The 13,344-nt window shown below is 47.2% G+C and overlaps 1 protein-coding gene across 1 annotated transcript; it reads left to right on the plus strand.

Moving 5' to 3' along the window:
- The first annotated feature begins 737 nt into the window (after positions 1 to 737).
- Positions 738 to 12,284, plus strand: ZFYVE19 (zinc finger FYVE-type containing 19). The gene is made up of 11 exons (XM_076344598.1): positions 738 to 867; positions 1,441 to 1,562; positions 3,398 to 3,451; positions 3,990 to 4,150; positions 5,411 to 5,556; positions 6,460 to 6,574; positions 7,141 to 7,350; positions 7,859 to 7,938; positions 8,655 to 8,765; positions 10,183 to 10,325; positions 11,752 to 12,284. Exons 1-11 carry the CDS (start codon positions 814 to 816, stop codon positions 11,816 to 11,818), a joined length of 1,263 nt encoding a protein of 420 aa, XP_076200713.1. The 5' UTR covers positions 738 to 813; the 3' UTR covers positions 11,819 to 12,284.
- The last annotated feature ends 1,060 nt before the right edge of the window (positions 12,285 to 13,344 follow it).

Consider the following 13,344-nt stretch of genomic DNA (forward strand, 5'->3'; position numbering starts at 1 on the left):
TGCCTTTCGTTGCTGTGGGAACAGCGAACATCCGAGAAAGAGAGCTAGGCCGGGGCAAGGGGGACCCCGAGGGGCAGGGAGGCTGAGAGGTTGAGGTGGCGCCCACCCCGTGGCGTCGGGCCGGCCGCCCTATGTGCCCTCCTGGCGAGGAGGGGCGCAGGGGAGAGGCGCTGCCGGGCTCCCCTCCTCCCCGACCCACCGCAGGGCGTACGGGGCCACCTAGTCCGCCGCCACGGCCAGAAGCCGGCCGTCACCTCAGCCCCGCTGCCGCCGCGCTCCCCGGCCCGCCCGCCCGGCGCGCTGCCTGCCGGGAAATGGAGTCTTCCCGGGCCCCGGCCGCTCCGTGCCGCGCGACCGCAGGGCGGGACCGCGGCACCAGACTACAGGTACCGCAACGCATCGCGCGGCAGAACAGGACGTTTTCCGGTCCCGAGCGGCGACAGGTGGCTCCCGGCAGGCCCGGCGCCGGGTGCGGCGCGGAGCCCTGGGCAGTGTAGTTTGTCCGCGGAGTGCCGCCTGGCGGCTGGAGGCGAGGAGGGCGGCTCGAAGGACTACAACTCCCGTCGGGCCGTGCGCCGCGGCGGGGTGGGGCGCCGTGCCGTGCTGCACCGGCTCGGTGTGTGAGGGGCGGGAGGGCGGTGTCTCGGCCTCCCCGTTGCTGGTAGCCCCGGCTCGGGGCCGCGCTTTGCGCCTGCGGCAGTTAAAGAAAGATTGGGGCGGGGGGCGAACTATGGGGCTTGGCATAGCGGGGGCGCAGCGCGGCGCCTGAGCGCCGGGCAGGGCCCGGGCGGCGGTCGCGCCTCCGGTAGCGCCATGGATAGCCGGTGCTACGGGTGTGCGTCCAAGTTCTCTGTCTTCAAGAAAGAGGCAAGTCCGGCTGAGGGGTGTCAGGAGCGGTCGGGAGCGGCTGCGAGGCAGAGCCCCGCCGGTCCCGCGGGCGCCTCCCCCGCAGTGCGAGGGCCTGAGGGGGGAAGCGGGAAGCCTGCCTCTCTCGGCGCCGAGGCACGCTTCCCGACCAGCGTCGTAGTGGTGGTGTCCTTGCTTGCTCGCTGAGCTCTCGTGGTGCCGATGTCTTTAAATATGTGCGGTCACTGCAAAAATAGGGAAAAAAATCGTCGTTAGGTGTCATCCCTCTAATGCAATATTCGGTCGTTGTCTCAGAGAATTCCCCACATACACACTTTAGTATACTATGCGATGAAGTGGTGTCTCTGCTTCTAGCAGGAGTTACGTGCTGCTGCTCAAAGGCTCTCAAGAGTCTCCATATCTTCAGCGGCAGCTAACGATATAGTTCTCTTAAAAAATCAGCATAACCCCAGCGTTATCGTTAGTGCACCTTGGCATGGGCATTGTTCCTCCATATGGCCAGCCAGAGCAATGGGGTGTGTATGGTGACTAGGTAATGAAGCCCTGTCCTGCCCCTCTCTTGTATCTCCGCAGTGTGGATGCAAGAATTGCGGACGGTCGTTCTGCTCAGGCTGCCTTAGCTTCAGTGCTGTTGTTCCCCGCTGTGGAAGCACTCAGCAGAAGGTGTGCAAGCAGTGTCACGGAAAACTAACAGGGTAAGACGGGAGTGTTTCCTCACCCAAAGACAGTGTCCTGCTTTGTTTCTTCATTTTGCATCCCAATGTTGTGTTGCAGATTTCTGCGTGAGAGCTGTGCCTTGCACTTGTGCGTGCACGCTGCCTGTACCCTGGAGTTTCAAGGCAGGCCATTACTGAACTGCTGTTACATGAGCTGTGCAGTCCAAAGATAGGAATCAGGATTTGTGATGCTGTTCTCTATGGTGACAGAGTAGTCTGAAAAAAACAGGTTTAAATCTTCATGGATGAACACTGAATGCCTGTGGATATCTTAGCTAGATGAGACAAGGTTAAGCCCCACTGTGTTATTGCCCAGAAATCTACACCCTTTTGAAAGCACTGGTAGTCTTTTCAGATGTGTAGTAGTTGAACAGCCTGACAATAAGGTCTTCAAAGTGTTACTACTTCTGTGAGCAAGCAGTGACACAAATCCTCATTGTTGGGGGGTCTCTGCTATGTGTAGCCTGAAGACTTAAAATTTTCTAGCATAAAATCGGTATGCTTTTAAAAGAAAAAAAAAATTTGCAAACATAACCTGTAGATTGCCTGTTGATAACAAAAAAATGTAATTCAGTAGCAGTATGGGTTATACACGTGAACAAGTAACACAAGAGCACAGGTGTACACCAGAACCCCTCTCTCAACCAATTCTTCTGTGTCCTCTTCCTTCTCTTGCATTTCTCTTACCTCTCTTCCTCACTTCTGTCCTATAGCAAGGAATTTTCACCAGTGAGTGGGGAATTTTCTGGCTCTGCAGGTCTAAAGGAGAAGAGCCTCTCATTAGCAGGGGCCTTCATTTCAGGAGCACTGGCTCATGAAAACAGTATGAGCTATTGATGGTGAAAATACAGTATTCAGTCTTTCAGGTTTGAAATTTTCTGATTTCCCTTTACAACTCCAAAGCCATTAAGAAAACAGGGCAGCCTTTCTCCATGTTTCTTTTGAGTTTTTTTTCTCATCCGTTTAATATCAGTTCTGTAGAGTTAGAGCAGAAAAAAGTCCTCCCTGACTGGATAGCAGGTAGATAATACATGTAGGCTGCAGCTCTGTAAGCTGCATGTATTGTTGTTCTTCATGCAAATAGCTTTCAGAATTGAAACCTTAGAACTGGAAAGTGGTCCAGCAATGTTGCATTCATTCGTTATTATACAGGCCTTAGCACAGCACAGATGTGTTTGTAGCTGTGACTTCTAAGAATGAATAAAATATGCTAACTACCTTGCGTAAGTGTGTAGTTTAGCAGCTCAGCCTGAATACAGCAAAGTAGAAGATAGTTACACAAGATGTGTTTGTGGTGTGCAGCGTTCAAGTGCGCTAGAAGATGTTGTTATGATACTGGTGGTTATGTAACAATTTTTGTAACATTTTGTTTAGCTTGTGCATTATATAATTCTGTGTTTGTTGCATGCCACAGCTCCTTTCAGAGTGTCCTGCTGCATGGAAGCTAATTACATTGGGAGTCTTACCTAACTACTCTCTACCTGCTCTCTGAACTGGGAGGCGCAGGCTGTGGGAGGCAAGGGTATTTCAGCCCCTCCTCCTTTGGGTCACTGGTGACCATATTAAATCACATTTTGTCCAGATGCAAAACAACTGGACCAAAGGACTAGACATGAAGTCCCCTGCCATCTCAGGCAGCTATATTATCTTAATCCCTTCCATAAGCTGATCACTCTCCATATTAATGAGGTTATGAAAGGGACTGTACCAGGAGGTCGAGAAACGTATACCGATTCCTCTTGAGTTGAGAGACTAGATGATTGAAGCATTGCCAGTATCTTGAGTTCAGAGAAACTGTTTGTTTTGTCTTCCAGAGAGGGATCTCAAAGCAATTCAGCAAAATGGTCACCACCAGAAAACTACAAAAAGTGAGTTGCACTTGCCAATCGGATGGTTGTTTCTGCTGCAGAGTAGCCTTTCAGGCCCTTGCTCCTCTTCCCCTATAGAGACCAGCAAAAGTGGGGGTTGTGATGTGGGTATTTGCTTGTTTAGAATTAGATTAAGGATGGGGCTTTTGTTTTGTTGTTTGGGTTTTTCATTTGTTTGTTTGGGGGGGGAGGGGGGGGCAGTATGCTCTTTTGAATAGACTCCTGAACAGCCACCTGCCTATGTTCATCTGTGACTGATTGGGGTTGGCTTGGAAACAGGAACCTGGTAGTGAAATGTTCCTTGTCTCCTTGGAAATGGTGCCAGGTGTGCTGCTCCTGTGAGCTAAGGTTTTCCTTACTCTTGGGAGTACCTCATTGTGCTGATATGGGAGAGCCTGGTACAGGAGGGAGTGGTTTCTGTTCTGTTCTACACCGATGTTCTTCAAATAGCCTTTTGGGTTCACAGAGGATGTTTTCATATCTCAGGGTTTAAACCCCTGTTCTCAATTGTCATGTCTTTTTTCCATCCTTGTCACAGGCGTGTTGCAGCGTTTGAGGCTAAGCAAAACCAGCTGAAAGAACAACAGAAGGCAGCTGCAAAACCCCCAGGTCAAGCAGGCTCCAGATACCAGGGTCTCTCAAAAGAAGATAGAGCTATTGCAGAGAGACTGGAGAGGCTTAGGGAGGAAAGGAAACCGAGTGAGTTTTGGAGGATACCGGAGATACCTTGGGTGGGAACACTACTACTTGGGGAACATGGAACCTGGCGGGACAGGGAAGTGCTAGGCTTTCAGAGGCTGCTTTTTTAGGGAATTGAACGGTTAAAATTGGACAGAGCATCCACGTCCTGCTGCCACAATGGCCAGATTCTACAATGATTTTAGATTAATGTTCCAGTTTCTTTTTGTTTCTTGGGGTTTCCCTTGAAACTGCTTCTCAGTTTTGGGGCAGTATCTTACCTGTAAAATCACTTTCTCATTTTCCATTGTTTGGGGTAAAAGCCTGTGTCAAGCCCAATAGGAGTAGAATGAAATGAGGGTCTTTGGCCAAACTATTCTGCAGGAGATTTCCTGTGGGTCATTGTCCTGGGCAACAGCAGTGCCAGTCTCTGTGGGATTATGTTCTGGCCAGCCTTGCCCCACAGAGGAGAAAAAGGACTCTCATCCCAGTCCACAGCTGTCAGGTTCTGGGACAGCCTTGTGGTGCTTGTGGGAGAATAAACTATTTAAAAAAATTGTATGTGATCTCTAAAAGGGAAAGAACACACTGCAAAGTGGTTACCTGATTATCATAGAATTGTAGAATTGTTTAGGGTGGAAAAGACCTTTAAGATCATCAAGTTCACCCGTAAACCTAACACTGCCAAGTCCACTACTAAACCACGTCCCTAAGTGTCACATCTACACGTCTTTTAAATACCTCCAGGGATGGTGACTCAACCACTTCCCTGGGCAGCCTGTTCCAATGCTTGACAACCCTTCCGGTGAAGAAATTTTTCCTAATATCCAATCTAAACCTCCCCTGGCGCAACTTGAGGCCATTTCCTCTTGTCCTATTATGTGGCAGGGGAGGGTTTCAGTCTGATATGCCTAGGATGACATTAAGAGATGAAGGAGCAATGGACTGTACTGCCTAAATGACACTTATTTCTCTGCCTGTCCCTAGTATCCTTAGTCAGCTGATTGCCAAATGACATTACCCTAATATTCGCCATATGGCTAGGAGATAAACCGTGAAGGAGGCAAGGACTTGGAAGAAAAGGATAGCAGTTAGTCTTAGGGTAGTCTCCGAGTCACTGCAGTATGACCCCTTATTCATGTCAGGGGCTGAGGGAGGTTTTTGCTCAGGTGTTCAGAGTCTGATTCCAGAAAGAAATAAAATTTTAAGAAAAAAAAAAATTGAAGCCTTTTGTTTTCAATAACAGAGTAATCTCCTCCCTTGGGTTTTTCTGAATTGCAGAGTCCATCCCTACCCAGGCTGAGATCGAAGCTAGGCTGGCTGCCCTGAAGGAGGACTGCCAGGGACCTGTTCCATCCACACAGGAGATGGAGGACCGGTTGGCTGTCCTGCAGGGGAGAGATCCTCCTTCGCAGGCTCCCAGACCTGTAAGCTACCTCAGCTCTTTAGCCAGCAATGTATTCTGAGCTGACACAGTAACTGGTGTTCCAGCATGTTAGCCGTTCTTCCTTCTTCAGCTTTTTTGTGTCCAGGTGGCTCCCTTCAGAAATCTCCGCTTCCTGTTTGTGTCATTGCTCCAGAAGGAAATGGCCAGCCTTTACCAGTTCACTGCTTCAATTTGAATGTAGTATGTTCCTTTATGTCAAATGTAGTTCATGTGTTTATTTTTAACAATAGATGCTAAGTCTTTTCCTCTCAACCCATTTGTATACCTAAGTGGTCTGATACTTTTTCAGAGCTGTTTGTGTTTAGGGCTTATCAGCCCTACCTTCTAATTGTATCTTGTAGTTGTTACTGCATCCCAGCTGGGCAAAATCCTGTTAATTATTCCAGAAATGGAAGCACAGAGTGGTTAGTCTGAGATTGTAGAGGAATGAGTTGGATATATGCCTTCAAAGCCTTCAAAATGAATGATCTTGTCCCCGAGAAATCATTTCCTCATGCTCCTTTTTCAGCAGTGCTGCACACCCAGCTGTTATGATAGACCTCAGTGGGGCTGCTGGCTGGCACTGTTGAGAATGGCACTTTATTTACATTGAAGGTAGTGGCAGAGCTGGGGTTGGGACCTAGCAGCGTGTACTCCTATACATTCAGCACCACTTTGCCTTGTTTGGGTGACTGCTTTTAGAGGTGTGCGCATTCAGCACCTCTGAGAATGAAGCCCTGGAAGTCTTACACCAGATAACCGTAAGCTGAGACTCTCAAGATCAGTGGATGCATCTTTTTATGCTGCTCCCACCTAGGGTGATCTTGGTTACCAAACTTTTCCTTTGATTGAGTATGCCACTTTCCACTCATTTGCCTTTTCCCATGCCCTCCTTGTTTCTTAGGTGCACCAACCTCCTGATACCAGAAGTCTGGTCCAGCAGACAGATGACCTGTTAACTCAACTGTCTGAGGAAGTTGCCATTGATGAGCATTACAGACCAAGAGTCCAGCCTCAAGGTATCTATTTTGGCTTCCAAAGACCTGCTTCTTGTCTAATAATGTATGTGCTATAGTGAGCAGGGAATATGTGCCTCCCTATCTAGCTTACAGGTGAGGTGGATGTCCAGTTTGTCCTTATCTCCCCCTTATGACTCCCAAATTGGCCAAGAACAGCCATCTGGCTCCATACTGGGTCTCATTGTCTTTGCTTGGAGATGGTTCCTTCTTCTCAGGATTGTATTATTCAGGTTGTTCCTCTCTGTTTCTCTAAGGTGACCCTTCCCTGGGGAGGAGCTGTTGCTACTCCTAGCACACCTGTGCTCTGTTACAAAACATCGGAATCTGGGATACCATTATCTTCCCAGCTGCAATGCTTTCTCTGTAATCTCACTGTAAAAGACAGATTAGCTCACTTTCTTCTCTTCATGTACAGTCTGGATCCTACTGTGGCATGCCTTCTCCCATTATTACCCAGATTAATGGAGAGCAGCAAGCTGCTGTCATACCATTGCTTTAGTCGTGTTGTCTGTGCCCAAGGAACATTGCTGCTGAGTCACCAGCATGTTCTGTGTGTCTGTTTGCAGCTGCTAGTAGCCAAAGTTTGAATGATCTCAATCGGGAAAGTGAAGATTGTATTTGCCCTGCAAATCTGGACCCAAAACAGCTAGAGGAAGAGAAGAATAAACTTCTGGCAGAAGCTGCTGCTGAGCTGCGGGAAGAGAACACTAGGCAGGAAAAGATCTTACAAGTTGCCAAGAGACTGGCAGTGCTCAGAGGCGAGGACCCAGAGAAAGGTGGGTAGCAGATGAGAATACAGTGTCAAGAGAGGAACCAAGTTCCTGTGACAGAGTAATTTCTTTTCTGAGAGGCATTTATCTGTTTAATTCCTCTATTCTACAAGAAACAGACTGAGATTTGGTTCTGTCTGTAAAGTTGTACAGGTTGGTTGATCATGAAATCAGTATGAAAGATCTTAGTTGAGGGTAAAGGCCGGAGCTGTAAGGTCAGACTGCTTTGTCTTGCATCCTTCTTTGAGATAATTCTAGCATGCTCTGGTGAGGTTAACAAAGCTTTTAAAAGCAAAGCTCTGGTTTTGGTTGGGGATTTTTTCCTTCCCTCTTCCAGTATTCAAAACAAACAGTAACGCCCTTTTTGAGGAGTCCCCATCTGAAAAGGATCGGTCTGTGCCAGAGCCAGAATGCCAAAACCAGCTCACACCACAAAGGATTGTCTCTGGCACATAAGTGGGCACAAGGTTTGAGGCAGGTGTGGGTTACAGTCTCCTGTCTCTTACTCCTGCAGTTACACTGGAAACCTATAAACTCCCTGACAGTGATGAAGAAGTGGCTGAGGAGGAAGCCATTTGCAGAGTGCTAAAACAGGTCAGAAGTGGCAGCTGTGGCTTTGTTTATCTTCCTCTCAATTATTCCCAGTGTCTGTGTTACCTGGTGAGCGTGCAAAGGATGTGTTTCTGTTCCTGGGCAGAGTTTCATTCCTTCCCCTCCTAGTGCTTTTCCAATACTAGCTCCCATGGGCCATTCAGCTACATTGATTGACAACATTACTTCTAGTCTGTCACATTGTCTTTCTCATTCATGCTTAGTGTCTCTTGTGGTGTGTGTCTCCTCTCCAACCCCACTCTGCTGGTACTTCCTTACTTCTTGTTTCATCCCCCACCCAGCTAGAACATGGATGATGGGATATGTGCTGTTTAGCGCAGCTTATGCCTAGATTTCTCTCTAAAATATCTATGAATTGTCTTGCAAGCAGGCATGAGCTTTCTGTGCTTAAGTTTCTGCCTGATTACAGACTACATGCACGTGATTAGCATGATGTTGAGGGTCTGCTGATAGCTGCACTGCAAAGCAGTGTGTTAGCTGAAGGCCCCTGCTGCTACACTGACTGTTCACAATGTACAACACCGTTCAGAGTGCAGACAGAGCAAGCTCACACCTGTCTGGATAACACCAGATGTATTCAGATTTGTCATCTCCTGTTACTGCATGAGAGCAAGGAGAAGGGCAGGAGGTTTAGAGCCTAGAATGAGGCTCCCAACTGTGTTTGAAACAAGAGGCTTCTTGCTTTCTGTTGTTACCAGCTCACAGAGGAAGCAGCCCTGGATGAAGCAAGTGGATTCAACATTCCTCCAGATCAGACCACCGAACCAGGACTCTCGCAACAGAACCTGCGTAAGAAAGCAAAGCAAAAGGTCGGTGAGCTGGTCAGGATCTCTTGAAATGAGATGTTCCAGGGTCTCAGGAGAGTACAGTTCTGCAGCAAAAGTTTGCTGTATCCTAGGCTTGATGCAGAAGAAAAAAAACCAACCAGCTTCCGCAGAGCAGACAAGCTGGGTGGCTTCTGCAAGGCTGGCCAGCCCTGAGCACAGCTGTGAGTCATCCTTGTACTTTTAAAAGGAATTGCTCCCTGGAATTCAGTTCCTTTCAGGCTGGCTTTCTGCTGAATGGAATGGTGTCCTCTAAACCCAGAGAAGTTAGCATAGACCTCGCAAGGTGGATATTAGAGAAGGGATTTTTAACTCACCAATATAATTAGACCACGAAGGCCACGGTCTAGTAGCATACAGCCTGAACCAGGGTAAGTGGGAAGTTTGCCAGTGCTTTCAGCATATGCAGAATAGAACCTCTAGATAGTAATCGACTGTCTGTGTTCTCATATAACGTCAGAGGAAGGAATTAGTAATAAGATATCCTATGCTCAGAATGGATTCCAGCCTATTATGGAAATACATACACCTTCTCTAATGTGTATTTCAAAAATTAAATGGACTTGTGACTCACAGACACCTGACAGGCCTGTCCCCAGTGGAAGAAATTATTGAATTGTAAGCATTATTGAAAACATCCGTCTCATAGGTATGCCACCTTGTGTTCTGGGATTACTGATTTAAAATATAGTGCCATCTTATTACTGTTCTGTTAGGAAGCTGCCTTTGCCAGTGTCCAGGCACTGTGTCCCAGTGTGTGTATGGCTGTTCAGTTCCACAAGAGTTCTCTGTAAAGCAGAAGGAGACAATAGATGGCCTTACGGATAGATTTTAGATTATGATTTCAGAAGATCTTTTTGGTCCAACCTCAGATACAAATCGATAGTAGGGGCCTTTTGGCAAATCACTTCCTTTGTCCCCCAGTTTTCTTTCTGTAACAGGGAGAAAACACCCCCACACGTCCCCACTGCTTTCCCTTCCCACATAACTGCTTTCAGCAAAAGTGCTTGATCGCTTGCTTTTGCAGCAGAGATTGTCTATCACTTGGTATTGCTGTGGTGCCTGCCAGGAGATCTGGGCTTCATGCCCTTAACACAGTATGGACAATGTTGGTGTATATTGCTGTAGACACTAAATGAGGGTGAATACCTGTGTACCTTCCGAGCGACATAGATTCATGAGCAAATGACAGGGAGTACCTTGGGGTTTTATTTAACGATCTAGATACATATGGAGCCTATCCTTGGGCTCTGGGCAAGTTCATCTCACAGACTTAGGATCAACAGAGAGTGAACTATGGACCATGTGAGATGTCATTGTGGCCATCATACATTACAGTGAAAGTCCTGTATTGTCTCTGCTGGGGTCTGAATTCTGTGTGTCTGTTTTCTTTGTGAATTAGAGCCAGACTCCAACCACCACAGCTCTTGCCAGGACAGATGACAGTGATGAGGATGAGTTACCCTGGTGCTGTATCTGCAACGAAGATGCCACTTTGCGCTGCCATGGCTGTGACGGAGATCTCTACTGCCAGCGCTGTTTTCGGTAAGTCTCGAAATTCCTCTTGATCTGAGAGGCTGGTCACAGGTAAGCTTGTCTGCTTTTATTTGTTCTTCCTGTTGGGCAGAAAAGCAGGCAGTAGGAGGGAAGACTTGAAGAACCCACATCTGAGCTGAATGCTAGTCGTTATGGAAATACTTTGTGCGATCAGTAGTTATCCCAGGCTTCAGGGGCTAAACTGGTCCTAGGCAGAAATGTTCTGTCTGTACTGGTCCAGTGCATGTTTGGGCATATTGTCTGAGTGTTGTCTGGAGCAGCTGATGTGCTGCATTGCGTGGGATGGGATAAGCGAGACCATTATTCAGCGACTCCTATGGCTTGTTAATGACATTGATGGATGATCTGTGCTGGATTCCCGTAAGAGGGGAGATCAGATAGTATAAATTCCTGAGGCTTTTCTTAGGTTGAGACTCTGCAGTCTTAAACCATGTAAAAAAATCTTTGTTGAAATATGTATGGGCGAGCCTTTTTTGCTCAGTCAGGCCTTGCAGCAGCTATAGTCTTGGTTCTTAAACATCTGTAGCTTGATTTTTGACAAAAAAGTTGCATGTCTCAGATTTGGAGGGTTAATTCCTTTGAATACAAAGCTATTCCTCACAGCTTGTGTGGCTTCTCTTTTTCATGCCTCAAAAGTATTGGGTAGTTGGCTGGGTTCTCAGATTAGTGGTGGATGACATTTAGACAGCAGGATGCTAAGAATCTGGTTGGGATAGTAAGAGATGCTTTTGTGCATACTCTCTCATTTCCTGCAAATGTTTTTGTAGAGAGATGGAAATGGAGTGGGGGAGAACATATGAAAATGGTAAGAAAACATATGACTGGCAATGTTAGATGATTAAAAACAAAACAAACAAACAAAAGTATCAGACAGCAAACATCAGTAAAAGCAGAATCAGCAGTCTGGCAAGTGAGTAAGTGTATCAGTTGCATGCTGCAGATGCAAGCTTGTGTCTTACTCAACACTGCCTGCTTCTGAGCATGGTTAAGACAGCTGCCAATACACTGCATTTTAGCCACAACAATTATTTTTCAGAGTTGTGTGGAGCAGACTGTCATTTTGACTGTTGTCATAGCAGTTGCTAATGTGCCTGGGAATCACAGACATGGTGCTGAAAATGAGCCACCGGTTACATGAATCTCTCAAAGAGGGAAAGAGACAGAAGGACCTATTGTCATTTCCCATTCCAGCAGACAAGGATGAGCAGACCTTTCCACAAAGCACCTCAGAGGTTTCTGTTACAAGCAAGTATCTTAAGTAATCAGTCCGCATGGCTGCCAGTCGGGTCCTCACAGCTAACCCTTGGGATAGGTTTCTAGTTAAGGGCTGCTAGGAGACATCTTGTGCAGTGACTAAGGGTGAGTTCCCTGCCTGGGTATTAACTTCTGACTGCACTTTGTGTTTGCTTCTCAGGGAAGGCCATGATGAGTTTGACCTGAAGGACCACCACACCTCCCGCTATCATCTTCCTTGCAAGTAGAAGTGTTCACGCTCTTCATGGGCAGAAAAGGAGATGGAGAATGGGAAAAGAGAGGAGTCGGCCACATGGGAAGAGTCCAAGTGGATTTGCAGCCAAAACGGGTGATGTTTTGGACAGTTAAAGGATGTGCTGTAATCTGAGAGAGGCTTGGAGGGTGTGTGACTTTGTCCTCACAAATACAACCAGAGAAGTGCAGGGTTTGCTGTGCATGCTTGGGGATAAATGAGGACTTGATATGAGGAGGTGGATATGAGTCTATAAATGCAGATGGCAAGGCAATGTGGGTAGCAGTAAAGATATGTGTTTAAGGCAGTACTGACTGGCTGATAAGTGACTTCCTGCTTTTGCTAACAGCTTACACACTGGTTCAACAGGCAGCAAAGCACTTTGCACTAAGAAAACTGTCTACGTCGTGATCACGTGTGTGATGATAACTTCCAAAGCATAATAAAAACTATTTACGAAGGCCTGTGGTTAATGTCTCTCCTGGAAATGCCTGATAGCCCTTTACAAAGTGTTGCCCTCTTGTAATGGTATCTTAGTCCTAGTCTCAGGTGGCTTAGGGAAAGAAATGAAGGATCATGAAGTCATCAAAAATGTTTCTGTGGCATGGCTGGAAAAGGTGCAGGGGCTACTCTGCCTTGATGGGCAGTGTTGCTCAAGTACTTGAAATGAAGGATGCTTTGTAAAGGTAATCTGCTACTGATGCACAGCAGTGATCTGCAGTGGCTGTGACAAGGTTCCATGTGGTCTGTAAGAGCAGCATGTTAGTCTGGAAGAGTTTTGTATTAGTCTGAAAGTGGGGTTTGGCTCTGTTTATTATTTGGTCCCCTGGTAGGATAAAGATGTTACCTGTGTGATGCTCTTTATCTGGTTATGAGAGAAGCTTAGTTTAATATGCTCATATCCCTCCCTGGAAGACAGTCCAGATGCAAGTGGCACTTGCCAGTGACCAAAGCACCCAGAATTGCTTCAAATACCAGACTAAACTTGCCCTAAATTGGCTCTAATATCCCATCAGGATGAGCTCTTCCCAGGACTATAATGTGACTTCTAAGACAGCTCTCTAAGGCTGACAAATTCCAGTGGCAAAAAAAATCAAGGATTTGCCTTTGACAGGGAGTTTCCAATGAATCTTGCCTGTCTGGTTTGACACTGCCGCTCCCAGCTGTCTGCCCTGCCCCTGTGGTTAAGGTCACTGCCTCTGTAGGTGAGCTGACGAAACAGTGTTTGCTTGCACCTCAGCCACCCCTGGTCAGAGCACAGCAAATAAATTAAACTACTGCTGAAGATGGGTTTGTGCTAACATGCTGGACTAGATCACGCCCTTCAGCAGAAACCTGTATCAGACAATGTAGAATAGTAATACTGCAGGTTAACACACTAAAAATCGCAAGTCTATCCCGCAGTGCCATCAAAACCCTTTGTTAGGAAGGGGTGGCAAAACCTGACTCTTGTGGAGGATCTTCTTTCTCCTGGCAGTCCTTGCTTCACCAGTGCCTCTCTTTGGGAAAACTACTTGAGTT

The sequence above is a fragment of the Aptenodytes patagonicus genome, chromosome 7 (assembly GCF_965638725.1).
Source record: "Aptenodytes patagonicus chromosome 7, bAptPat1.pri.cur, whole genome shotgun sequence".
Lineage (NCBI taxonomy): Eukaryota > Metazoa > Chordata > Aves > Sphenisciformes > Spheniscidae > Aptenodytes > Aptenodytes patagonicus.

Coding starts and splice junctions, on each gene's coding strand:
- ZFYVE19 (XM_076344598.1), top strand. CDS start 814: ATGGATAGCCGGTGCTACGGGTGTGCGTCCAAGTTCTCTGTCTTCAAG. Junction 1,563..3,397: donor TGTCACGGAAAACTAACAGG/GTAAGACGGGAG, acceptor TTTGTCTTCCAG/AGAGGGATCTCAAAGCAATT. Junction 6,575..7,140: donor ACCAAGAGTCCAGCCTCAAG/GTATCTATTTTG, acceptor GTCTGTTTGCAG/CTGCTAGTAGCCAAAGTTTG.